General features: G+C 40.3%; 1 protein-coding gene across 1 annotated transcript in view; it reads left to right on the forward strand.

The window, feature by feature from the left end:
* LOC117494989 (neuronal cell adhesion molecule-like) overlaps positions 1-23,140 on the forward strand; it is a 41,809-nt gene extending 18,669 nt beyond the window's left edge. Inside the window, 29 exon segments of the mRNA XM_034146036.1 lie at positions 550-743; positions 1,112-1,234; positions 1,929-2,074; positions 2,076-2,100; positions 2,996-3,052; positions 4,176-4,287; positions 4,390-4,574; positions 4,748-4,882; positions 6,017-6,160; positions 6,265-6,376; positions 6,455-6,621; positions 7,195-7,342; positions 7,922-8,046; positions 8,344-8,373; positions 9,140-9,241; positions 10,117-10,314; positions 10,550-10,620; positions 11,345-11,570; positions 11,694-11,809; positions 11,903-12,107; positions 12,656-12,778; positions 13,199-13,375; positions 14,812-14,847; positions 15,312-15,371; positions 15,622-15,741; positions 16,848-17,009; positions 17,634-17,765; positions 18,488-18,566; positions 21,093-23,140. Coding sequence (XP_034001927.1) covers positions 550-743; positions 1,112-1,234; positions 1,929-2,074; positions 2,076-2,100; positions 2,996-3,052; positions 4,176-4,287; positions 4,390-4,574; positions 4,748-4,882; positions 6,017-6,160; positions 6,265-6,376; positions 6,455-6,621; positions 7,195-7,342; positions 7,922-8,046; positions 8,344-8,373; positions 9,140-9,241; positions 10,117-10,314; positions 10,550-10,620; positions 11,345-11,570; positions 11,694-11,809; positions 11,903-12,107; positions 12,656-12,778; positions 13,199-13,375; positions 14,812-14,847; positions 15,312-15,371; positions 15,622-15,741; positions 16,848-17,009; positions 17,634-17,765; positions 18,488-18,566; positions 21,093-21,339 — 3,757 coding nt within the window. The 3' untranslated portion in view covers positions 21,340-23,140.
* Positions 23,141-27,566: the final 4,426 nt, after the last annotated feature.

Raw genomic sequence — 27,566 nt, forward strand, 5'->3', positions numbered from 1 at the left:
CTCTCTCTCTCACTCTCTCTCTCTCTCTCTAGGCTCTCCTCTCTCTCTCTCTCATCTTCTCTCTCACACACACACCCACATCAATTTTTACATATGATGACCCCATACGGAACAAATACATTTCTCAGCACCTGCAACCTTTACTTTACCTTATGTGACCTTAACACTTAAATCAAGTCTTCCTTCAAACATCCTTTTGAAAAAGTGAAATGCAGGCGAAGAATTTGAATCTCTTGAGTAGTGTTTCAAATATCTTTCTTTAACATTAAATCAAAGTTAAAGTAAAACAAGAAAATCTGTTAATCTGTGCGGTTTGATCCTCAGATTTGATTGGCTTCAAACGTTGCTAAACTGTGATTGGTGCACAGAAATATGACATCTCCTTTCTGTCACCGAACCCTGCTACGTGTTTTCACAAGAATGTTGTAATTAAACACACATAATACATTTTAAAGCTACTTACAATACAGCATGGTGTCTGTATTCTTCACCAGATTATCATAGCAAAGTTTTCTTAAAGTTTTAATGTCTGTTTACCCCCCCTTTTAGTTTCTCCTGGACCAGAAATGGGACCCACTTTGACATTGACGAGGACCCCAACGTCACCATGAAGCCCCACTCTGGGACGATGGTGGTGGACATCAGCAGAGTGAAGGCCGAACATTACGAGTCTGTGTACCAGTGCACGTCGAGGAACAAACACGGGACTGCTGTTTCCAACAACATAGTCGTACAGCAGTCCAGTAAGTGCAGGGATACAAGTCTATTATTTCTATCATTTCATTTTTCTTCCACTTTCTTAACGTCATGCATATCTCATATCATTCTTTTTTCTTTTTCAAACACTTAAGTTGCATTTTCCTTCTTAAGAGAACTCCTGACAGGTAAAGGTTGCATGGAGAAAGCAGCACGTTAGTCTGAGGGATGTAGCAGTAGATGGAGCGAATTATCCTCTGTGTTTCTCCTCTTGTGTTTGGTTATTCAGTCAGCCATCATCCTTCTCATCCTGCCTCGTCACCTCTGTCATCCTGTCAGCAACAGTCCATTAGCAACCCATATTTACTGTCATTTACAAGACTCTTCTTCCACTGACGTGTGTTTCCTTCTCCAGGGTCCCCCTTGTGGTCGAAGGAGAAGCTCAAGCAGATGGTCGTTCAGGAGGGCGTGTCCATGGTGCTGCCGTGTCGCCCCCCCGCTGGCCTGCCCCCTCCCATCATATTCTGGATGGACAATAGTAAGTGCTTTAGTGATAAGATAAGAGGGGGACAGGGTTTTAGCGTCATACATGAAGACATTATAACACACTGTTGCTGAAATGTCTGGAAATCTCTGATCAATATGTCCTTGTAGCAAAATTGTGTCTGATCCCAACAAATCCCCAATAGTGTTTCTTACCATTAACAGCCTGTATTTGGCTTTTATCATTAACATGCCTCTTTCACTTACATTCTTAAGACATATTCATTTGAACAACTGTGACCATCACTTGCCCTGTTTGTGGCAGGGAATTAAGGGTTTTTGAGAAATGTGGTCTAAAATTTGAGAAGAGTATTTAATTAGAGGCTATTAGTCGTCTCATCCTTAGTGCTGTTTATTTAATGCCATCCCACTTAGTATCACCCTCAATTACTTCATGATTACTTGAATCGTTAATTGTGTTAAAATGTAACTGGTTAGTTTAATGTGATTCATTTTAATGTTCAGATAATGGATAGAACTTCTGTTGAGGTCAAGAATAAATATTATAAGTTTTATCTAAATGTGTCATATTGATGTATGCAGTCAGTAGAGACTATTTTTTGGGCAGAAACACATTCCATGAAAACTTTAAGAATATATATTTGATCCAGAATTTGACCTTATAACCTTAATAACATTGTTGAAATGGTGGTAATGCTTTAAATATTGAATTGTGCTGTACATTTCAGACTTCCAGAGGCTGCCTCAGAGCAGCAGGGTGTCCCAGTCCCTGAACGGAGACCTTTACTTCTCTAATGTACTCCGAGAGGATTCCCGGAACGACTACATCTGCTACGCCCGCTTCCCGTACACACAAACCATTCAGCAGAAACAACCCCATCTCCGTCAAGGTCTTCAACAGTAAGTGTGTAGTGTGTGTGTGTGTGTGTGTGTGTGTGTGTGTGGTGTGTGTGTGTTGTGTAGTGTGTGTGTGTGGTGTGGTGTGTGTGTGTGTGTGTGTGTGTGTTGGGTGTGTGTGGTGTGTGTGTGTGGTGTGTGTGTGTGTGTGTGTGGTGTGTGTGTGTGTGTGTGTGTGTGTGTGTGTGTGTGTGGTGTGTGTGTGTGTGTGTGTAGTGTGTGGTGTGTGTGTGGTGTGTGTGTGTGTGTGTGTGTGGTGTGTGTAGTGTGTGTGGTGTGTGTGTGTGTGTGTGTGTGTGTGTGTGTGTTTGTGTGTGTGTGTTGTGTGTGTGTGTGTGTGTGTGGTGTGTGTGTGTGTGTGTGTGTGTGTGTGTGTCGGAAGGAGAAACCAAGATCAAGGAAGTCAAATGTAGGCGTAATGAACTAGCATGACGGAGACGCTGGAGTATGAGTGTGTGTGTTATGTATCCGCATGAGGCAGTTCATTCACAGTAGTATGTGCTTGTATGACTGCGTAGGAGGGAAGCAACATTTCCTATCTCTGAGACCATCCTAGGAGGGCGCCTGTGCATCGTCATCCCACTGAAAAGACATATTGTCAGAGCTTCATCTCATGGCTCCCAGCGCTATCTGCGAGGCAGCCGTTCATTTTATTACTTCTGTGAGACGTTCTGAATACGCACTCTCCACCAGCAACAAAGACTGCTCTCATTCACGGAGCGTTCTGCTGTTGACATGATGGCACGCTGTTCCCACAAGCATCTTATTGTCATCTTTGAGTCATCTTAAAGTTTTGTTTTTAATTCTGAACACTCTTGTTTATTTGTTTTTATTTTCTCCATGTGCCTGATCATTTCAACTTTGTTTCAACGTGTGTGATTTTTCTGTTGTGTTACAGTGGATGCAATCAATGACACAATGGCAGCTTTTTACAATGAAACTGATTTATTTAGTGGTGAGTTTTGGCATCCTCTGGTGTCCACCCCCCAATCTCCAAACTCTAGCTTATACCCACTAACACTAACCCTTCCACCCAACAACCCAAAGCTTTTCACTATCTCACGGGTTCATTCAGGGCTGGGATCTGGCACCCTCTAGTGTTTACCCCCCAACATAGAGCTCTAAACTGTAGCTGTTACCCACTAACCCCTAAATCCAATCTCTTCCCTTCTGCCACTCCTGCTCTATCCAATCAAAAACCTTTTATTACCTAATCACTTCCTCCTATGAACTGCTTAAACCAGTACTGCATGAAGTAGAGACTGAACTAATTGTTTAATCAGAATATGTTACAACATTTGTAGATTTTCTTTAAGCTTTGAAAACTACTTTTACAATAAAGAAAATAAAATGTATGTTAAGAACTGTTATCATATACGAGATAAACAACTTTCTCCTAAAATATAGATATTTTAAAAGGTCTTTCTAGTTGCATTTCCTCCATTCTCCTGTCAAACAGCCAGCTGCGATCTTCATTTTCAAAATCACTCTTCCCCGCTGCTCCTCCAGTAGTTAATCTCTGTCACCCATCATTTCCATCTCACTTCATTTTTCATTTCTCAAAAGATAATTTGTTTTTATCCTTGTCTCAAGATTACAACACCTGTCCAATCAGAAACGTGGAAGCAGTTTCTCAATGAATTGCTCACAAGCCAGTGTGTTAATGTGTCCTCAATATCACTATCATAAACATAAATAATGATTATTGTATTATTATTTTATGACAAGCATTTTACTTATCTACTAATTCAGTAGCAAAAAACAGATGCTTATGTATTACATTCTCAATCCTATATTAAATTCATTATTTTATCCCAAGAGGGCAATTCATTGGCTCTAAATACATACAGAATGAATAGCCATAAAACACAACATGGCAATAAGATTTACATCTACTCATACATCTAATCATAAAATATGAGAATGTGGTCTGTAATGAAGTGGTTTAGCCCTCATGCCGGACAGACTCACTGAAGAAGGGAGAGAGAGCAGAGAAGAAAGGACTGGGAATGTAAAGTGCCTGCAGAGGAGATGGTAATATTTTCTTCTCTGTGAATCTGTTCTGTGCGTAACTATAGAAGAGCCAGCCGATGAGAGGAAGCCAACCTTCCTCATCCCATCTGGCCCCTCCAGCTCCAAGATGGTGCTGAGAGGACAGGTGTTGGAGATGGAGTGCATTGCCGAAGGACTGTAAGTGAAAGAATCTGCCATTACTTCAGCCCTGAAAAGCCTCAAGTGCCCACCTGCTCGAGTGTCATCAACACTCTTTGTCTTCTCTCTCATTGAATTCAGGCCCACCCCCGAAGTCTCCTGGATCAAAGTGAGCGGCGATCTCCCAGCAAAGCGCACGTTTTTCCTCCACTACCAGAAAACCCTTCGCATTGTGAACGTGTCAGAATCGGACGCCGGAGATTACCGCTGCACCGCCAGGAACCGTCTGGGCTCGGTGCACCACACCATCAAAGTCAATGTCAAAGGTGTGTCTCTGATGGAGCGCACAGTTTCCCCATCAGGCCATTCGTTCACCATGTGGCGACACAGTCAATCCTTCTTCCTGTCTCCTCATTCTCCCTCCATCTCATAATTGATTTATGCACAGATGCCAACAGGGCAGTGAGTTCAGTGATTAATTGCTCCATTCTATTTTCAGCCGCTCCATATTGGATCAGCGGCGCCCCGAGGAACCTGGTCCTCGCTCCGGGAGAGAGCGGGGTGCTGACCTGCAGAGCTAGCGGCACGCCCAAGCCCTTGGTCACCTGGGCTATGAACGGCATCCCCATTGAGAGTGAGTGCAACCTGTTCCTCTGACTGAAGATGCCGTATTATGGCCTGTTTCAGTTTCAATCTCAATCTTTATTTATTTATACAGCACATTTAAAACAACCTCAGTTGACCAAAGTGCTGTACAGGCAATAAATACAATATAAAATAACACAATGGGAGTAAAATAATAAAACAATAATTAAAAACATGATAAGAAGAAGCGCAATCTAGAAACATATAAAAAACACACAAGTTTCAATTTGATATAAGCTGATAATTGTTTAAATAATTCATTTTTATTGAAGATTTGTGAAGAATTGATACTGTGTAGAATTCTCTTACCTATGGTGGAGTTTGATATCAAAACAAGATTTTTTTTGATACACCACACTTATGAATATTAACATGTTTTTCTTCACAAATCCTTTCTCCGATACAGTGAGTATTATAAATATGTTTTTCTTCTGCACCTTTTTTCTATTCCCTAAAATAAACAAAACTCAATTGCATCAGTGTTTCAATTTGGTATCAAATGAAAATTCCAGCATTTTTCTGGAGAACACGGCAATTATTTCCCCCTTAAGATAGCTAGGCAACGAGGGGAGAGACGACAGGAAGTAACTACACCTAGCCAAAATAAAATCCTGCACATTATCCCCTGTAAAACCACAACTTGACAATTTTACACTTTTTGTACAGGTTAACAAGAAAAATACAACGTTTTAATGAATGAGCTGTCAGGGTGCTGTAGGGAGATTTTGTTATCCTATTTGTTATCCCCCCCACGTTTCCAGTCTTCATGCTGCTGCTGGTTGTTGCATCATATTTGGTGCAGAAACATAAATATTCTCTCCCTACTTACAGTGCATTTAGATTTTCCCAAAATTAACCAACTGTTACTTTAACACAGAGCAGCAATGGACAAACTGACAAATTACAATCTGAAATGACTAGTATAAGTATTTATTTCATTTTTTAAATAATCTATGCTACGGTAACATTTTAGTTGCAACTCAAAACGTGTGATATCCAGACCTTTATGTTGGATACATAAATGTTTAAAATCTTAAGTTTACAGTATCTGTTTAGCAACAAAGACCAGTTTCACCCAGAAAGCAGAGAGCTGCCTCTGTAACCCGTGTTATCCCATGAACAGATTCCCCTAAGGATCTCAGCAGAAAGGTGGAGGACGACACCATCATCTTCACCGATGTGCAGACTGGATCCAGCGCCGTCTTCCAGTGCAATGTCTCCAACGACTACGGCTACCTCCTGTCCAACGCCTTTGTCAATGTGCTCTGTAAGTTCATTACACAAGATCCATTTGTGGTGGAGTGCTGTTTCCATTCCCATTGATTTCCGTAGTGTAATAACGCGCCAACAATTGCTGCTGCCTCATTGCAGCGGAGACGCCCAGAGTGCTGACACCATCCAACAAAGTCTACCAGGTCATCAAAAATCACCCGGCCCTGATAGACTGCGCTTCCTTTGGGTCACCCATCCCTAAAATTACATGGTGAGTTAATGATCTTTTAACAGAGGAAAGTGTTTTATGTTTATTCAAAAGCTTAAAGCTGCTTCCTCTCTGTTTAAGGTTCAAAGAGAGTCACGCCAGCACCCTGGATGGAGACCCCTACATCGTGCATGACAACGGGACTTTGGAGATTCACGTAGCTCAGGCCAGGAACAGTGGCAAATACAGCTGCGTAGCCAGAAACACCCTCGGTAACTACGAGAATCACGTCTTCCTGGAGGTCAAAGGTGAGTGTTTCTGCACTAATGGTAATAATATTAACTGCCAGTGAGTGCGTAAAACTAGTTGACAACTCGCATAGCGCTATTACAGAGGGATGTTTGTGATAAAAGCTTGTACAATTCTATTATTTTGATTTAAAAAATGTCTGGTAAAGCAGAGTTTTACGGTAGAACCAAGACTAAAATCAGGAAAATAATCACCTATCAATGAGATGTCTAATTGGTTGACACATTTGATATTAAGTCTTTATGACAGCAGATATGACAGAATTAATCTTCAGGTTACAGCTACCTAAAAGTAATTGCCTCTCTCTTGATGTTATTTTATTTTGATCACAAAACCAACAATTTCATGAGATACCGTTGTTGTTGCCTTTACTGCAATTGGCACGTTTTAGTATCCTTAATAAAAAAGTATGTTTTTAAGTTGTTAAAAAATAACAGTATCAACCCTAACACTAACCTTTGAATTCAAGCCCTATTCAAAACGGATCATATGTTTGTTTCTCTGTTGAGGCTTAATGTTTCAAATGATTGATTTTAGTTCTTTAAAACTGAAGCTTCCCCTCCTCCCACCAGAGCCCACCCGGATCCTGAAGCAGCCGGAGTACAAAGTGGTCCAGAGGGGCAGGTCTGTGATGTTTGAGTGTAAGGTGAAACACGACCCCTCGCTCATCCCCACCATGACCTGGCTCAAAGACGACGGAGAGCTGCCCGACGACGAAAGGTCAGAGCTGTGTCCTTTTTAAGAGCGCTAACACTTGTTTACTGTCTGTCTACATGACTTATGATGGATCCAGCAAGACTCCTATAGCCATTTCACATTTTTTATATTCAATATACTTAACTGGAAGATTCAAAGGCTTTATTGTCATGTGCACAATAGCTGAGCGTAGTTGTTGGTGATGTAAAAGTGGAAATGGAAGTGTCACAATAGTAGAATTTAAATAATAAAATGCAAGAATAAGGAATGAGTAAACTAGATACATGTAAAATATAATATGATTAAACTAAATGTAACATTATAAATACAGAGTGGAATAAATACTGCTTATATATAATTAAATATAAATATGTTAACTCTAAACAAATACATGTGCCATAAATAAGACATTTTACAGAGCTCAGGAATTTAACAATCTTATATTTATTAAATAAAATATAAATCTTATAGATCACTGGTCTATATATCAGTGCATGGGTCTGTTTCTTTACTAATGTAATTTTCAAGTCTCTTGGATGCTTATTCTCGTAGACTACTTGACATTGTTGATCTCAACTCTCTGTATGAATGGTTTGTCTCCAGATTAATCGTGGACTCAGACAGCCTCGCCATCAGTGATGTGACGGAGAACGATGCGGGGGTGTACACCTGCATCATGAACACCACTCTGGATCATGATTCAGCCAGCGCTGAGCTCACTGTTGTCGGTATGTTCAGCTTTGCAAACAAACTCACAAATGATTCAAGTGTAAAACTCTCTCCGTTTCAGGTCTTCCCAGAAAAGTGAATCCGTTCAATAACTGTGCACAACAGATTGCCTTTCAGCCCTTCAAGGTTAATTACCTGAGAGTGTACCTAAGAGGGCCGGGGCAGATTTAGCCAGCTATTGTGTCAGCAGCATGAATATTTGATTGTTGCCTTCTTAGCGAGACAGATAATCTTCTTTGCTTTCTTATGGCTGACTGACCATTAAACTCTTTCACTCCTGCCCTCCTCCCTGGCAGAGGCCACGCCAACACCAGCGGTTGTTTACGGTAAACCTGCAGCACACCTGAGCATCCTTCAGGCTCAGCTGACGTGGACCTGCATTGTTTGTTGGATGTTTTAGTAAAGTGGCGCATGCTGTTGCCCGAATATTTTATTTTATTTTGTATTTGTATTTCTTTTTCATTATGCAGCATTTATTCATTGGTTTTAACGTGTTTATTCTTTAAAATGTACAGTATGTGTTTCCATTTTTCACAAAAGTGCATACATTTTAAATGCATTACACACTTAACATTTGGGAGAAGGGGAAAGCAATTTTCCACTCACGCTTGAATGCAAGGATAATTTGTAAAGGAGACAGCTCCCCTTTGCACCACTTGAGATCTTTCAGATGCACCATTTTCCTCATCACTCATTTATTCCAAGCATGCGATCCACTTTATCATTACAATTCCAAAACATGAGCATTAATTTAACCTCTCTAGTGAGTCTGAGACTCTATTTCATGCAGAGTGATTATTGAACACACTCAGTTGAGCATCAGCCGCTTCATATGCATGATGCAGTGTCTGCATGTGTATTATAGGGCACATAAGATTGCCAAATGGAACATGTAAGGAAATGGAGAAGTAACTGAAAGGAGTGCTTGGTTAAACAAACATATTATCATATTTTCTAGTAACACCGAAACAGATTTATGTCACTAGTTATCCCCTTTTGCTTTTGCTTCATCTTCTCGTGGCATGAACCCTCCTGATTCTGAAGCTGTTACTGTGTGTTAACGTTGCTGCCTGTGCTGTTTCTCCTCTTCAGAGCGACCCGACCCCCCGACTGACCTGGAGCTGACGGACCAGAAAAAGAGGAGTGTGCAGCTCACATGGACCCCTGGGGATGAACACAACAGTCCTATCCAGAGTATGTTTTAAGTGTGTTCATGTGTGTGCGTATGAGGGTGTGTGTGCTTTTGTCTGTTTGTGATTTATGTGTTCATCCAAGCCGTTTGTGCTGTAAAGAGAAGTCAATCAGGCACAAGTTTCACATCCCCTTTTTCACCTATGAATTGAACTGTTATATTATCTTTTAATAGAAAGCCTTATATTAAAAACTGGTGGTGTGTTGCTTGAAAGAAATAGGAATGTAGGAGATAGGGACGGTTAAAGATGATTTTAAGATGCATTTTGTAAATTGTGTGATAATTTTGACATTTTGTTTTACATATCTCTCTCTAGTGAGTCTCCCAAAATTATGGAAATGCAAAGCTAGTTCACTGCGGTATCCCTTTTAATTAATTACCATTTTGACATTTAGCTGGATATGTGAGCAGAATCAGAATGATCTGCAAACCTTCGGGCTCCATCTAATTACAATCAACCGATATTCCAGTATTAAAAAAAGTCAGTGAAAGATCCCCAAATATGTATTTTGGAAAAAAACTATTGACCCTACAGGCCTGAAAGGAGGCTGTAAAGATGTTGTAGTTTTTTTATGCCAAAGGAGTACAGCTGAGGTCAGCTAAAAGTCCAATAAAAACACACCAAAACGTCCATAGAAAAGCCTTAAACCACTACTTCAGCATAATTGACTTCTAATGGCTTAATCCTCAATGTCCTTTGAGCCCAAAGTACCACCAGATGTAGCATATTTAGACATGATCAGACCTTTTGACTTTTTGACTTACAGCATCCAAAAATAAATCATAGGTAGTCATTCCAGTTGTGCAAATAGACTGTCAGGCAGTGTATAAAGAGTTCAGTTGTATACAATACTTTTATTTGTCCTATTTTGCACAGAATTTCTGATCCAGTTTGAAGACTCGCTGCACCACCGAGGTCACTGGCACAATCTTACCGAGGTCCCTGGGAGCAAGACGACGGCTCACCTCAAACTGTCGCCCTACATGCACTACACTTTCAGAGTTCTGGCCTTAAACGCTGTGAATTTAAGCCGCCCCAGTTTTCCCTCCAGGATGTTTAAGACCGAACCTGCAGGTACAGACTTAATGTGGAGATTCTGATGGTCTTGTTCTGTAAATGTCATGTTTTAATAGTAATTCAATAATCAACACATCTAATGATGATTTCTACATACGAATTATCTTTAAAATGATGTTTAAACATAAAAGTAAAGTAGCCTATGCATCAGGTTTTATTGAAAGCTAATCGGTGTTTTGATCTGGGCTTCACTGGTGGTTTCATATTGTCTTTATTCTTTTATTTTCTTCAGCTCCAGACGAGAACCCAACAGGTGTACAGGGATTGGGGACGGAACATGATAATCTTGTAATCTCATGGAAGGTAATAAAGTTGTATGAAGCCATCTGTTTTGATACTGACACATTTACTGTAGTCCATGGAGTACCACCAAATATTACCATGTCGGTACCACTTTACAATAAGACTACCCTTATAAAGGGTTTACCAATAGTTTGTAATTCATTTATTAATTAGGTTGTGAACACTTTATAAATCATTTATAAGACATGAGATAAACAGGGCAGCTGTGACCGGTTGCTTGCCAAATAGTGAGCCCACATTTATCTGTCCTGCTAAGCCTTATATTGGCTACCTAGCTTACTTCATCTTCTTCATCAGCCAGCATCCTTAGTATCTGTTGTTCACTGAGTTGATTCTCGCTAAGTAGCCAATATAAGGCTTAGTCATCTTGCCAAATACTGAGCCTGTGTTGATGTGTGAAAACTATGTTAGAACTGGTTTATAAATGGTTCTTAATGATTAATAAAGTGTTTACAACCTAATTCATAACCTAATTATAAACCCTTTATGAATCCTTTGTAAGGGTAGTCTTATTGTAAAGTGGTACCAATATGTCATTGTACCATGCAACACTCTTGTTATTTTCTTACCTTAATGAGCTTTCAATTGCTTTCTTAGTATTCTCTCTTCATTATCAACCACCAAAAGTCCACCATATTTACCAGTCTGTCTTTTTCTAGAAAAGTATTGTATTAGTTATTGTTTAAGTGTTGGAAAATAAGTTTACATGTCTCTTTCCCTGCAGCCGCTGACAGGCCTGCAGTCTAATGGTCCGGGGCTTCACTACAGAGTGATGTGGAGGCAGAAGCTGATGGACAGTGATTGGGCCACAATGACAGTGGCCAACAACTCCAAATTTGTTGTGTCTGGAACGCCCACATTTGTTGCTTACGAGCTAAGAGTTCAGGCAGTGAACGAACACGGAGCTGCAGCTGAGCCGCAGACAGCCATCGGCTTCTCTGGAGAGGACTGTGAGTTAGATCCATTCTTTCCACCCTTAAAAAAAAAAGTGCAAGAGACTGGAGTAACCTTTAACATGTACTCAGTATGTTTCCTTTGTATTTACCTGTTGGTGTGATGCTTGTTATGTGCAGTGCCAGTGGCAGCTCCAGAAAATGTGCAGGCCATGCTGCTGAACAGCACTCTGGCTAAGGTGCACTGGGAACCTGTGCCCGCCAGGTTAATACGAGGACATCTCAAAGGATACAGGGTACAGTACAGAAAACCACATGCAGTGTAACATGTAATCAAACCTACAATAACACACACTCAACACTCACTGTATGCTACCTGTGTCTTGCAGGTGTACTACTGGAGAGATCGCAGCCTCCACAAGCACAACCCCCATCACGCGGAGAAGCAGATCCTGACCTTCAGCGGGAACCACACCCACGGCATGCTGCCCGGCCTCCACCCCTTCAGCCTCTACTCATTCAATGTCAGGCTTTATAACGGCAAGGGAGAGGGTCCGCCCAGCCCCACCCAGCAGTTTGAGACTCCTGAAGGAGGTAGGAGAAATCTTTCTTTCTTTCTAACTGCAAGTTGATAGTCAGTTATTGACACATGTACAATCTTTTTATTTAAATACGTATCAAAATACTCTCCGTGGAATAATATTTGGTATATCTGAAACTCATTTTCCACACACAGAAAATCAATAACATAGTTAAAATTCTTGAATTCACATCTTCTCCATCTCCCTCCAGAATATGTGAATATGCAAATATTTTCTTGTTTACTTACTATACGCAAACATTTATTTTACTTTACTGAAAAGTCAATTCTTAGCATGTGAGCCCTGGAGGTTTCAAATCTTCACAGCACACTTGTGAAAAATCGATATCAACCATGATGGGCTCACAAACTAATTTTTGATTATGAGAAATAGTGCTCATACACACTTAACACTCTTAGTTGAGCACAGAAATGTTCCTCTATAAACGTATTTAACCATGCACATACGTCATCCAGCACAGTAAAGGTAAAACACAATCATAACATCTTGTAGTGGAGAGGGACACGTGTTTTAATGTTCATGTTTCTGTGTCTTCTGCAGTGCCAGGGCCTCCTACTTCCCTGTTGGTGACAAACCCCAACCTGGACTCTCTGACCCTTGAGTGGAGTCCTCCTCACGACCGTAATGGACACATCATCGGCTACACCCTCAAATATCAGCCAGGTGAGGCTTAAGAAAACAGCTGAACTTAAACATATCTTAAAAGCGAATGTCACCTTCTTTCATGTAGTGTGTAGTTTTGTATGTTCTTCTTTGTCATGTCATGTACTGTAGTGTCATCCTGTTTAGACAGATACAAAAAAGTAGTACAAAATAAAATAGAACGTAGAGCATTTTAAGTTATTGTACCTAAATAACGACACAAATTAACAAATCAACTTTTGTCACTCCCGCCTTCTGTTCCTAAACCCTTCACCTCTGTGCCCCAAACGTTTCATTTCCACCTTTTCTCATCATTGGCCTTCATCCAACTTCATCTTCGCCCCCTCCTCCACCTCCTCACACCTCTATTCAACTTACCTCAATACTTCCAAACTTCAATCTCCATCCCATTATTCCTCCCATTCATCCTCCACCCTGTAGTCAATGACTCCAATGAGCTGGGCCCGTTGGAGGAGCTGGCGCTGCCCGCCAACGAGACCTCAGTCACTGTGTTCAGCCTCAAGTACAGCACGCGCTACAAGTTTTATTTGAATGCGATAACGGTCAGTGGAGCAGGCCCGGCCATGTCTCAGGAAGCTGTCACCATCATGGATGAAGGTAAGTCAGCAAATGCAGACAGCAACAATGAAATGATCTGAATAACAATCATGTCTCCTCGACTTGAAAGCTGATTAATATGAATTGTTTCTCTCGCTCAGGTAAGAGGATTTGAACACAGCTTTTTTCTACAGAATGGTATTAAGTATTAAGTCCATGCAAACGTATTGCCAACTCTTCAGTACACTTTACTATTCTTCAAATGTTTTTGATTATCTTGCCTTCATCTGAGGAAACGTGAAAAAGATTATTGTAATTTTCCTTTGTAATTTTTAGTGTTTATTTGATGTACAATTGATCTTCATTACTTCTATGAACTTTATACGGAACAAGAATCAACCTCAGACACCATCCAGATTACAGAAACACATTTATTTGATTCATGTATTGATTAGTTCACAGCATTGACTCAAATACTTAAAGGTGGGGTAGGTAAGTTTGAGAAACCGGCTCGAGATACACTTTTTGTTTTATTCCATTGAATGCTCTTAACATCCCGATAGCGATGAATATCTTAAGTGCTTTGACAAAAAATCCATAACAAAAATGTCATCTGTGGAAGCCGTAGTACTGTAAAAAGCACGACCAATCATCTGAGCCGGCCCGGCTAAAATACCTGGATGGCCTACCTGCCTGTCAGCCTTCCATCTGTGCACAAACTTATCTCGTGCCCTCATTGGTCATGTGCGCGTTCATGTGTGTTGGAGGAGAGGCTCTGTAAGGAAGTGGCAGATTTTTTCCAGTTGTGTATTTTCAAATTTTAGCGCACTCGAGCTGGTTTCTCCAAAATTACCTACCCCACCTTTAAAGTGATGTATTTATACAGAAATGGCAAACACTTGCTAGTTCCAGATTCTCCAATGTGTTTTTTTAAGTTTCACATCATAGTAAATTGAATATTTGTCTAGCTTTTAGCTGCTGGTCGGACATTACAAGCAATTAGAAGATGCCCCATCTGTGGAAAATCATGATCAAGATATTTTTAATATTTTCTGACATTTTACAGACTAAAAGGTTAATCAATTAACTGAATGCTCAAGACAATCCATTTTTACAATGTTTCTTAGCAACAGCCCTGCTTTGAAGACAGAACATTGTCATGTGTTTTGTGTTCATGTGAAATCCTACATTGTATGTTTTGCAGTATTATGCACAGTTTCATAGCATTATCTTTTATTTTAAGCATTTTACATAGCAGGCAGTACATAAGCTCTTCATCCATGTGTAGTGGGACCTGAGTGTGATCCAGTTGCATTGTTACACAAGATGACTCATGCTGTTATAAACCCTCAGCCCCATCATCTCTTACATTACGCGGCATGACCCATATACATGTCTTACAGTCACTGTTACCTACAGTGGCAGAGATGGCGGGGGGTCATCCCGTTGTGAACCTTCTCCCGTTGTTTCTCTGTGTCTTTTTTTCTCTCTACAAGCTCTAATATCACAGCATGAAGTAGATGTGGCCACAGGTACTGTCGTATCTACAGTCGTGCATGTTTTACAGATCCAGCCATAGCTTCGAAACCCAACGCAAGCATGCACTCCTTATCACTGAGCAACTTCCCCTCGTCCCTTTCAAATGCTGCAGCCCACCTAAAGTCTTTGGCTGATTTCAAAGCAGAGGAAAGTTCAAAGCAACACAGATAAAGATGTGATGTGTGTGACATGTGCTTTTTAATGTCATGTGATAAAACTCTTTTAAAGAGTCTTTTAAAAGCACTCGGCTGTTTATTCACTGTGCCTTTGGCGACTTTGACCCCCTCCTCACTTCTTCACGCTGGCTGCTAGTAATTCTTCCCGCTGCATGGCAGGCGTTTGCTTGGCATGTCAATGAACTGTGTGCGCAGTGTATGATGACTTCAGTGTCTGGTGTCTCTGCCGTGTGTGTCTTGTTTGTGGTGCGGTCTTTACCCCCTCTCCATGTTGTTTACAGGAAACACGCAAACCCCTCATCCCATTGCACCGTCTCCTCCACGCCGTCCGCCCCACAAGGGTACAGACACTGCTGCCATTTCAGTAGACTTCATGCCTGAGTTGTTACCTGATCAGCTTTGTGTATTCTTTAGTTTGTTGGTATAGTGTCCTTAGTTGACGTATCTATTGTGTAAGGCTATGAGGGTCTAGATTGGGTGATGCTAATAGCATTTATATGGACTATTATTCATCATTTAATTACCACTTATTGGATTGACCTTTGACCCACGGATGGATATTGATGGTTGTCTCTTCTCTTGTGTGCTCAGCTCAGCCTGCGAGTTCTTTTAAGAACATTAGCTCTTCGTTCGTAGAGGACGGCACCCTGATCAGTTGGGAGTACTGGGGCCCGGAGAAAAATGTTTATGTAGAGTACATGGTGAAAAACAGTAAGCAAAGCGTCTCACCTTTTTTATTTCTGTCAGTTTCACACAGACGTGTCAAGAGACTCCTGCTTCATTGTTGGCTCATGCAGGTGAATATAAATATTGGCAGTCACGTTGAAGCTGGCTCCTGCCAACGTGGACCCAGATGTAATAAACAAGGCTTTCTGTGATTGATTTTCTAATTACCCAGGCCTCTTATTGCCTAGAGTTGCTTGCAGCTCCCGCGACAATCTCATTGGAACTTATGTAGACAAACATCACCAAAAGCGGCACAAACATTCTTGTTATGCCAATTAATTTTTGACTGAAGCAGTCTCCATTGTTTTTATCCACCTGCAGTGAGGATGAAAAGCCCTGTTGTATGAGTATGGCTCTCTCACACCTACTGTTTAATAGATTCAATTAGCGAACACTATAATCATAGTTGTTGTTATCAAAAAATATTATCTTGTTTATTTATTTATTTCATATTAAGCTCCACATGTATCATTCATGGTGGCCCTGAAAGATCAACGCACTGCAGCGTAAGGAAACGCACACAAACAGAGGAGAAGTCATGAAAAGATATTCAGCAACTTCACAAGACGTGCTTAGCAACCGTGGCTAAAAATGGAAAGTGATAAAATGCTAATAAATGCAGACAGCAAAACCTAATACAGGAAACACAATGGCATACTAAAACATTTCAAGTCGCACAGAATGCAAAACAAATGAGTTGCAAAGCATCACTTCAGGGGACAATAAATATTGCAGGTTTGTTCATCACTTTTTATTGTCCCCCAGAAACATATATTTTCTAACTCAATTTTGTGTCCTGTCCAATTTGCAGCATTCTTTAAGTGGTTATGTTGTCTTTTTTGGCTTCACAAGTTGTTGATGAAGGTGGTGAAATGTGTCTTCTTAAGTTGCAGTGTGCGTAACTTTCAGGGCAATAATTCATTGATAGACTCCATCATTTACAATTAAGATCTAATATAGACCAAATTAGCTGCAGTGTAATCCCATTTCAGTAGTTATTCACATCCCATGATGTCATGATCTCCACGACACATCTGAAGTTGTGTGTGCTCCCTCAAACGTGCCTCTCTCCGTGAACGTCCCTCCTGCAGGTGAAGGTGAAGAGGAGTGGCAGAAAGAGCTTGTGAACGGCTCTCAGAATGTAACGCTGAAGGGCTTAAAGGGGGGCCTCTCCTATAGGGTGCGTTTGGTGGCCCAAGGTCACCACGACCAGCCGCTCCACCACTCTGAGGAGCTTGTGGTCTCGGTCCCAGGTGAGGCAGTTCCTCGGTGGTCGCCTCCCCCACTGGCCTGGCATGGCCCTGTACCGTGCATTGTGTAGTATATGTGTAGTTGTTTGTGCCGTTGTGTAATTATAATCCAGTCTAGCATGGGTTTAACAGATGTGTTGTGGTCACTCTGTATGCCAGGCATGAACTGCAGAGATCTAGAGACAGTGTGTAGCAGCTTGCATGATTGTGTGGTTGAATCTTTAGCGTATTGAAAGTCAGTCCATGGTAATTCTCATATAGAAGTTGTATTTGTTTATATATATCTATGTTTAGTGGTTTAATATCCAACCTAATATCACCCACAGTAATCCTGCGTGTACAGTGTGTGTGTGTATCTGTGTCTGTTTGTGTGTGCACTTGTGTGAGAGAAAGATACATTTTGTACTAATGAGGCTTCAATATTGCGTCCAAGTCACCATTAGCTTAATCCAGGAGATGTTCTAACTCTTCTAACATGATCCACTCATGAAGTGAAATCTCTAACAAGTAATACTTAGAGAATGTCTCGTTACATGTTTGTTTTAGCATATTATTATGGATACATTTTTTCTATTTCACCAATCATAAATCATCCAGTCCTAAATGTTGAGTATTGTCCTTCTCCAGCTGTGGCGAGCAGACAGGTGGACATCGCCACTCAGGGATGGTTCATCGGCCTCATGTGTGCCATCGCTCTGCTCATCCTGATCCTCCTCATTATCTGCTTCATCCAGAGGAATAAGGGAGGGAAGTATCCCGGTGAGTAGAGGCACACACACACACACACTAATATATAAACCCACACCCGAATGCTTTGTTTGCCACGTTCAATTATGTTTTAATAGGATTTTAAGATTAGATTTCATGGTTTTGTAATATTGGTTTGTTTGTGCACTGAAAGCATACTAATCAGCCCTAAGATAACTCTGTATGACAATGTACAGTATGGCTGCTAAAATGACAAGGAAATGGCTCTGTTTCTTTTTGGAAAGAGATTTATCCTTAGAATAACTTGATAATAGATCACTTAATATCTTGCTAAATGTTTTCAAGTTATTTTAAAATATATTTCCCAATTAACACGGTTTCCTTACTGTTACCCTTACCAATCCATTTTGTATTAACCTGAGAACACTTAATGTGATGTGTTGATATTTAAAATAGGAATGTTGTTTGATATACAACATTATAGTTTGATAAAATTAGAAGGTTTCTTTGTTAAAACTGAACAATTTGATATGTTGTACTGATAACAAATATATATTTCTATATATATTGTATATTGTCTTGTTTACAAAAGGAAAATAAATCATGTTTAGCATTACTCTGCTTTGCTTTGTGCTACATTTAGTCTGAATAATGAGCATTTATGATGACAACAGCTTGTATACATTATTACACATACACCCACATGATTGTCTGTTACTCTACCTTATCAGCGGTTTTTCATATTACTTTCTTTTTCTTCTTCTTTGCATTAGTCAAAGAGAAAGAGGACGCACACACAGACCCAGAGTTCCAGCCCATGAAAGACGATGACTGTACTTTTGGGGAATACAGGTGAGAGAAAGGGCTCCGGCCTCTGGAGCTCCCAGAGCCTCATTTTACCCATCAACCCCTCCTGCCCCGTCCCCGCTCTCTGCCCAGATCTGCTCTCTCTGCCTGGGCTGGAGCTCTGCACTCCCTCCTTCTTCTCAACCCTTTCAGCTGACTAATAACTGACCCAGGACCACCAATAACAGAAATCAAGAAGAAGAAGAAGAAGAAGAAGAAGAAGAAGAAGTGTCCCTCACCTGAACTTCTACGACCATGAAGCACAAACTTTTTCTCTCAGTTCTAGGACGTCCTGGATACTACTTGTGTCGGACTCTTGTGCGTGTGTGACATTGTGGTGTCTTTTGAGAAGCAGGATTCTTCAGGTTCAAGTGATTTAGGGGTTTGGGTGTTTTACATCTTTAGATAAGACTGTCAGGAAAATATATATAAGCTATAGTCATGTGCAACGCAACCTAAACTGGTTCTAAGCATCGAATCCCATTCCAACTAATAAGCTCCTCATATTCATCCTGTGTGTACAGTCTATATAGTATTGACACTTTGCCTAGTGTATTGCTACTTACATACACACACCTGATTGAAACTTACTGAATGATCATTCCTCCTGACTTACTGCAGTTCTACAGACATGCTTGTTAGCATCCTCATTCTAGGCTGCTTCTCCAATCGCACGCAGAATAAAGAAAATGAAGCACTTTACTTCTGTATAGCTAGCATTTCAGAATTGTTTTTTACAAGTCGATTTATAAGATGGTCTTGCTTTTATATTTTATATTCCTTTTTGTATTATGTAAACATAAATATGTTCTATGGATTTTATGCTGTGATAAATACATATCGCGATATAGTATATATAAAATGTGACATGCATGGTGTGAAGATCTGCTATATGGAAATTTGCTCTAGGCAATAATGTGTTGAATGGAAATATTGTTCATATATAGATATACAGTATATAGATGCATATGGATATTCTATGAAATTATCAGCATGTTTGAGGGAAACAATCATAACTGAGTGCACAAGAGCTGGTTCATGCTGTTTAATTTAGGCCAGTAGCCATTCTATAATAGTTACACTTCTTAAAGGATAAAGCTGCTGAAATTCTGCATTTTCGTTATTGTCAACAATTTGTTTAAATAGAACAAAACCCACAATGTTTTATTCTTTACCACAATACTTTCCAACTTCTCCTGCTTGTTTGTGGCTCTAAATCAGTTGTTGATGTTGGCCTTTAACAGGAACAAGAAATGTAGATTATCACCAGACTTCTCCTTTAAAACTCATGTAGGGAGCCCTATTTACACTGCAGCGGAACCTCTATTGGACTAAAGAACACAGTAGACAATAAAACACAAGGCAAAGTGTACAAATATTATAGTGCCTTTGTGAGAGAATACTTTCTATCCATGCTGTTTTATTAAACTCGGCTGGAACCTTACAATATGTCAATAAAAGGCATAACTTCACTCAACTGAGCTGTTTTTGTTTGACTGCAAGATAAAATACTGTCAATCCAGACGGTGTGTAAACGGCGTAAGTGCCTGTTAAAGTGTAATCCTTCCGAGGAGTGTGTGTTGTGTTGTGGGATCTCAGCTGGATCTCCTCATCTGATCGCAGGGGTGTAGGTCTCAGGAAAGGTAAGGGGTTTGTGTCGGGGGGTAAGGGTCAATGTGCTGTAAAACTAGCATGAGAGGAGGGTCAGCAGATAGTCGAGTCACTGTGGAGAAAAACGCTCGCTGTGTAAGCATCCCAGGTTCTTTCACGGCTATCATCAAGTTTAATATCCGGTCATAAAGTCTTCATCATGTAACCCACTTTGCATGGATACATATTTGATGGCTTTAATGTGCTAGTTTTATCCATGAAAATGCTTTTAAAAACTGATGAATATCTCTACTAAATTTAAAAACACTTCAACATTATGATGGCTTTGTGATCTTATCTCATTGATGTTCAACTCATGTATGTGGAATGTTTTTCGACTATCTTATATCCAAAGAAAACTTTCTTTGCAGATTATTCATGCATTTTGCCAATTTGTGATTATTATCATGCTTGCTTGGGGGGATGTTTGGCTGAAACCTTGCTTTCCAAGTTTGAATTCACATCATTGCCTTGGATTTTCTGTTTGTCATCACAACCTCTGTCTTGGGGCGGGAAATGCTTTTGTCAGACAATACATTTACCACTTCATATTTGGTTTCAGGGGGAATTTGAACAGGGTATGATTGCTTGAGCTTTATTCCCCTGTTGCCTGATGGAAACCAACTAATCATTCATTGCTGCTGTTTTTTAGACATGGAGCGAGCTAAATTTGATTCTAACTGATGCATATTCATGATCTGACATTTTAAAAAGTTTAAAAACTACTTATTTTGAATCTGGAAAAAAACGTATACCACTTACTGACTCACCGTACAGTAGGTCGCTCAGTCAGTGCTCCATCTAAAAAAAAATCACTAATCACTTTGTTGCATCTGTCACATCATCTCACCTGTAACACCTGCATGTTATTTTCTCCTTCAGTGACAATGAGGACCATAAACCGTTAAAAGGGAGCCGCACGCCGTCCAATGGGACAGTTAAGAGAGACGACAGTGACGACAGTTTAGTTGACTACGGGGACGGAGGAGACGGACAGTTCAACGAGGATGGCTCGTTTATCGGCCAGTATAGTGGGAAGAGTGCCAGCAGGGAGACTGCTGAGGGCCACGAGAGCTCGGAGGCCCCGTCCCCCATTAATGCCATGAACTCCTTAAACTCTTTTGTGTAGGCCGCTGTGAGGTGCTGCACTGACTGCTCAATCCCTGCATCTCTCTGAGAGGGGTGTCCCAACACCGCATGGCTTTATGATCTCAGTCCCCAGTGCCACACATGAAATACACACCACAGCAAAGACTTTTTTTTCCTTTGAAATCTTTATGGAGACCTGTGGCTCGATATACCTTACGCATTATTTAGGAATGAAGTAGCTCAACCAGATTTTTGATTTTAACAGTGCATGAAACATCTGATATGACCTAAATCCATATTTAAATTAACACTTTGATATTAACAAGTGTTGCATTCTTACCAGGAATCTCTTATGGACTATGCAGTGCTCGTCTGAATTATATTTGTTTTTGTTACTATATTATATACTATGTTCAAATAGTAATCAGTGTCGACTATTACTCCATGTATTTTTTTTTTCCAATACAAAAGCTTGTACAGGAACCTGTATTTAATAATGTAAATCCTTCATGTAATTCCATCAGTGCACAAAGTAGATCATGTACAGTGTAAATATATATAAAGTGAACTATCTTAATATTTGGAGCATTGCACACAGCATGCTTGGGATACATCCTCATCTGTCACCACCTCACCTGTGAAGGAGGGGCCGCTGAAATGCTGCATGGCCTGTCACATGACCTCATGACCTTTGCCCTGCATGTAACCTCTTGTTGAGCTTGATCTGAAGGCCAGTGGGAAACGCTGAGAGGGAGTGACAGCCTGCCTCAGTTCCTGCAGCGCTCCTTCAGGAGGTAGTGCCTTTTTTTTCAAAACAACCATTCAATCCTGAAGTCTCTGTCAAGAGTTCAGCCACTGGAACAGAGACAGTGGTAGGACTGCAGAAGTCACATCCAAGGAAGGATAAGATAAGCTTAAGAGGACTGTGGAGGGAGAACAAATCCATACACTCATGTCATTTTTTTTTTTTAAAGACATCCCAATGCCTTCAGACACAGGACTGGCTTTGATTCCTCCAAGAAGTTAAGAGCACTCACATAAGATCAGACTAAAATCATAATTAAAACCATACCAGGTGCATTTTCAAAGTGTGCAGTCATTACTGTATGTACAGAACCTGATTGTATTTCTGCAGTGTATGTATGAATGAATGAATGGATATCTGTGTGTGTGTGTGTGTGTGGGAATACATCAATCAGTTCCTATTAGGCAACAATTGTTCACTTGTACTAACTACACTTGAGGGCCTTTGGAACGGATCAAGGTTTTTTTTCTCTTAACTTGCATCAAGTTTTTTTTTTTTTAAGTGTAGAATATTTGTTTATTTTGTAAATACTTTAATTGATTGTACAGGGACAAGCAGCTTATAAGGCAGCCTAAGAGGCAATATTGTGCATGATATGGTTTAACTTGTTGATAGGATTGTATTAAATATAGAGTACTTGTAGAGAATATATATATATATATATTCTTTTTTTCTTTTCTTGCTGTGCACAGTGTACATTGTATTGTAACTAACTGGACAGAAAATTGCATATACATTTGAATTTTTTGATTGTTTTCGGTTTTGCTTGTCAGCGACTTATATGACTTTGGTATTGTACAACATGTAGGATATAGACAATATTAATAGACTTTTCTGATTTGTATTGGTTTTACGCAGTCCCAGGAAACTGCCAAAACGATGCTCTTTTCTGACAGTATTACAAATGGTTTTGTATTTAAGAAACAGATTTGTACTAACAGATACTTTCTTTGTCTCTATTTAAGTTTCTCCTTTTAGTGCAAGTATGAAATTCAAGCTACTGGAAATATAAAGAATGAATAAAAAAGAAATATCTGCTTTAGTTTCAGTTTTCAGACTCTTTATTCAAAATGTCATTGCCCTCTCTATAAGTTGAGTGATGCTCTGAATATCAGAGGATTCAACAAGTTATAAAATCCCTATGTATCAGTGTGTGCATGCTTAGTGCTACAAAATTGAATTGAATGATATTCTTTGTCCAACAAAAATGACACCACCATATGTGCCCCCGACTACATCACTATTAATACTGATGCATTGGAGCAGGATGTTACTGTTGTTGCTTGTCAGGTCCCTCCAAAGGGTCACATGATACTTCTGAGAGTAAATGAGATAATTAATGTTGAAAAGTTTGTTTCTGTGAAATAACAGAAAGTTTAACTGCTTTTGACTTCAAACAGTTATTGAAAAGGGGACATTTATTTTATGTGAGGCTGTTAGTATTCATCAATGTATTTAAACATGAGTAGGAGCCCCAATCAGACAAGGCTCTTTTGTAAATGGCCACAATCAAAGTCAATCAAATGTCAATAGGGTTACAAAACATACTCTGTTAACCTAAATTGTAGTGAAATAAATAAATAAACAGTAGCATTAAATTAATATCCTCAAGTATTGAAAAATACGTGAAATATGTTGCTTGACTACATATACTTAGTTACTTTCTACCACTTGTGTGGGTGTGTTAGCATTGGACCAACATCATGTCCTGCTGCACATGCCTGTGATATAAGAAGAGCTGTCGGGAGGCGTATGGCGCAGTGGATTAATGTGTCAGTGTTTGAATCAGGGGAGCACAGGTTCAAACCCCACTGCAGTCAGCATGTCGTTGTGTCCCTGGGCAAGACACTTCACCCCAAATTGCTACTGTGGGGATTGTCCACAGTATTGAGTATGTAAGTCGCTTTGGATAAAAGCATCTAACAAGTAACATGTAATGTAATGTAATATAAGAATCTAAAGGCAATGATGCCAAACACATTAGATTTCCAAAACCTCCTTGCATGCGTAGTAGTAAGACCAACTTGCACACACAACCACGTCCCCAGACACATATATACATTCTCAATACTAACACTACTGTGCACAGTGAGCAGAAGCCGAGGGCTATAATATGGATGCCTACACCTGCCTCACTCCACTAAGTGTGAAGCAGCTATAGAGAGACCTTATGGAACACGACAGTTGGGCTCCATCTTTTTGGCGCTCACTTGTGGCACTTCCACTTCCATTACAGTCATATTGTCAGGGTAATAGCGAGAGAGCAGCTCACCATCTGGTGCATTATCACACAGCGATGGTATCAGGAAGCGGGGGAAGTCTGGTACGTAGTGTCTTGGAAATACTTTCTCCCTCTGGCAAGGACTTTTCGCCTTCTGTTCACTCAGGTACACTAATTCATTTTCCCAAGTAAATTTGTTTGGGTATATATCTCAAGAGTGTTGGCACTTAATAACAGCAGTGATGGAAAGTGGATTGCTGCTCCAAATATTAATGAACCATTTTTTCATCTTTTCCAAAAAGAAGCCAAATATATTTCCATGAAGGAGTGGTGCATTAGGAACTGCAGCTGTGTGGAAGATTCTCCATATTATTTCAACCAGAGCAAATTAATGCCACACTCACAGCAATGATCGGATGACCTTTAGCCACTGGTTGATGATTCATCAATCTCCATTTATTTGACACATTTTCCCTCTTGACTTTACTGCCACCTAGTGATATGAGGCAACTGCACCCATGGCTGAAAGAGCAACAGGCTTTTAAACACTTTAAAGGAAGTGTCATACATGATTTTAACTGTCAATAAATATGTTGTTTGTCATAGACAGCAATACAAATATCTCACATAGAAGCCAAAGTTCATGCTATAAAATATTGTATTCAAACTATAATATACTGAATAACCTCACATGTTAACTGACAGTCTATGAATTAGTCGGCCCTCTGTTGACATCCCTGGTCCTCGATTACAAAGGATTCCTGTAAGAGGATTAGCTCTTTATTTTCATGGCAACAGAATCCCATTATTTGTCTGTCAATTGATGATCATTGTGGCCAAACAAGCAGCTGCCCCATTACCCTTCTCAACTCCACCCACCGTCCTTCCTCTAGCGCTGCAACAACCCCTCCTTCCACCCTCTCATCCCTCATCCAATCCTCTGTGGATTCATTTTGTGTCAGCCATGTGTCTGCCATGGCATCCATTATCCATTCCCACCTTAACTGTGTCCAGCTCCTTGATTTACGGCAGGGCGGAAAGCCTGGTTAGAATTGATCTAGCGCTGGTTTAATGTCCACCTTCAGTCTGCTTTGAATAGGAGAACAAATTGTTGCATGATCAGATGCTCTTTTTCCAACGAACCTGGGGGATTTAAAGCACATCATTTGCATCCCAGATGCTCAAGTGAAGAGCATGAACTTCCAGCATCAACCTTCCTTTTGAGACATAATGTAGAATATAGGACATCAAAGGCAGGTATTAGAAAAATCATTTAGTTTCTGATATTTTTTACGTATGTGATTAGCTTCAGGGATCCTTAGATGTAAGTGGCAGAGCCTTTGTGTATTTATGTAGATTTGCCCTTTTCTGATGCTCCGAGCGCTGGGGAGGATAATTGTTTATGATTACTCTGTGACATTTCCATATGGCTGACGAACGGTCTTCCAAAACACACACACAAATACACACACATCTGTCAAGACCAAGCTTTTTGGAGCCTGAATGGAAGGTTTGGTCTGCCTGAAATTGAATCCAAATTGACTGAAATCACCCTTTCCTGCGTAGCAATCTTATTTCTTCCCTGGTGTTTCTATCAACTCAAAGAGGCTGTTTTCCCTGTCGGGGGGAGGGGGGTGAGCTGATCTGGTGGCAGATATCATTGAACTCCTGTTGGACGGATGCTACATAAAGTGAGAGTGCTTTGTTCTATCGATCTGATACTCTCTATCAAACTCCCTTCCCCCTTTTTTATCACCAGGATTATAACTCTTTCCGAGCCCTGATTCTTATTCCCCATGCACCTCCCTGCATGTCCCCTGTGTATTTTTGTCTGAGTGGGTGGGGGGTTACCTTTGGATGAGCCCCCTGTGGAGATCATTGGGGCTAAATCATATTTACCCCTCCCACCTCTTCCTCTTCCTTGCTCCTCCTCCCCCTCCTCCTCCTCTGCCAGGCAGATAGATGACAGCCCCCTATTCTTCCCTGCAGACAGCAGGGTGTTTGCTGTTCTTCTTATCCACCCCAGAGACCGGCCATTTAACCGTGTTATTCAGCAGCAGGATCCTTCTCTATTTGCACTGCCATGATGTAAGAGGAACAAAAGTGTTTGTCTGAGACTTGAATACACCTAGATCTTGGATAACCTGCACACAAAATAATATTCTTTTGGGTCTTGTATTATGCCGCTCTATTTAGATATCATGAATTTCCTCAATGTTACTAAATCCATCTGTTTGGCTATTTTCTGTGGATTGACATATTGTTCTATTCCCCTGGGCTGCAGATAATGTCTTTTTTTCATTGTGTATTAACAGCAGTTCCCATCTCAAAGGCAACAATACTTTTGATGAATAGTAAACTGAAAAATAACAACAGCCTTAGGGAACAAAGCACTAAAACTCAACTTGCAATAAGGCTATAACCTTCATGTAAAGTCAGTGTCTGATCACACTATAAAATAACTTCTTTGATATGTTAGCCCAAATTCATCCAAGGGGGCTAAATCCTTCAATTAATTCTACCCTGCTCTATTTCAAAGATTCCTGCATTATTTATGGGCCGCCGCGACAGCAGATTATTATTTGCTGTGTGGTGTTTACATCTGAGATTTAAATCTAATCCCTGGGGATTGAGATGGTCTCATGTTTGGACTGACACACCAGCACGGCTTTGTAATTAGGAGAGGTGCCCTTTTGATATCTGTCTGATGAAAAACAGGCCGACGGTTACAGACTGCAGTCTCACTCACCGCTCCCTCTACCCCTGCTGGTGTCTTGTCATGCAAATAGATTTATCTGGTCATGTGTTGAGAATGTGTTTTTTCTCAGAAACTTTTTCTGTTTCTACAAAACAATGGAATGGATTAGTTTGTCCAGCTAAATGGCAATACAAAATACGTTTGACAATGTTTTTACCTGGATAATTCACATGCCTCATGGTTAAAGCAGTTTTTGTTCTTTTAAATGGTTTCCTATGGTTAAAAGAAACACTCTTATCTTTGACATCCTTTAAATGTATATTTAATACAACAAATCTGACTGTGCAAACTGAGGAAGAGTTTGATAGGCAAAGCAGTGAAGCTGGCAGACAAGACCAACAAAATAGAGTTCATACAGTACATGCAACATAAAGGGCTGAGGCAATTTAAGGTACACGATTTGGGGAAAGATTATAACTTCATGGGGAGTAAATGGGGCTGATGACTAATGAGAAGCAGGTGTGTGGACAGGAAACACAATGA

This window comes from Trematomus bernacchii, unplaced genomic scaffold (assembly GCF_902827165.1).
Source record: "Trematomus bernacchii unplaced genomic scaffold, fTreBer1.1, whole genome shotgun sequence".
Taxonomy (NCBI): Eukaryota; Metazoa; Chordata; class Actinopteri; order Perciformes; family Nototheniidae; genus Trematomus; species Trematomus bernacchii.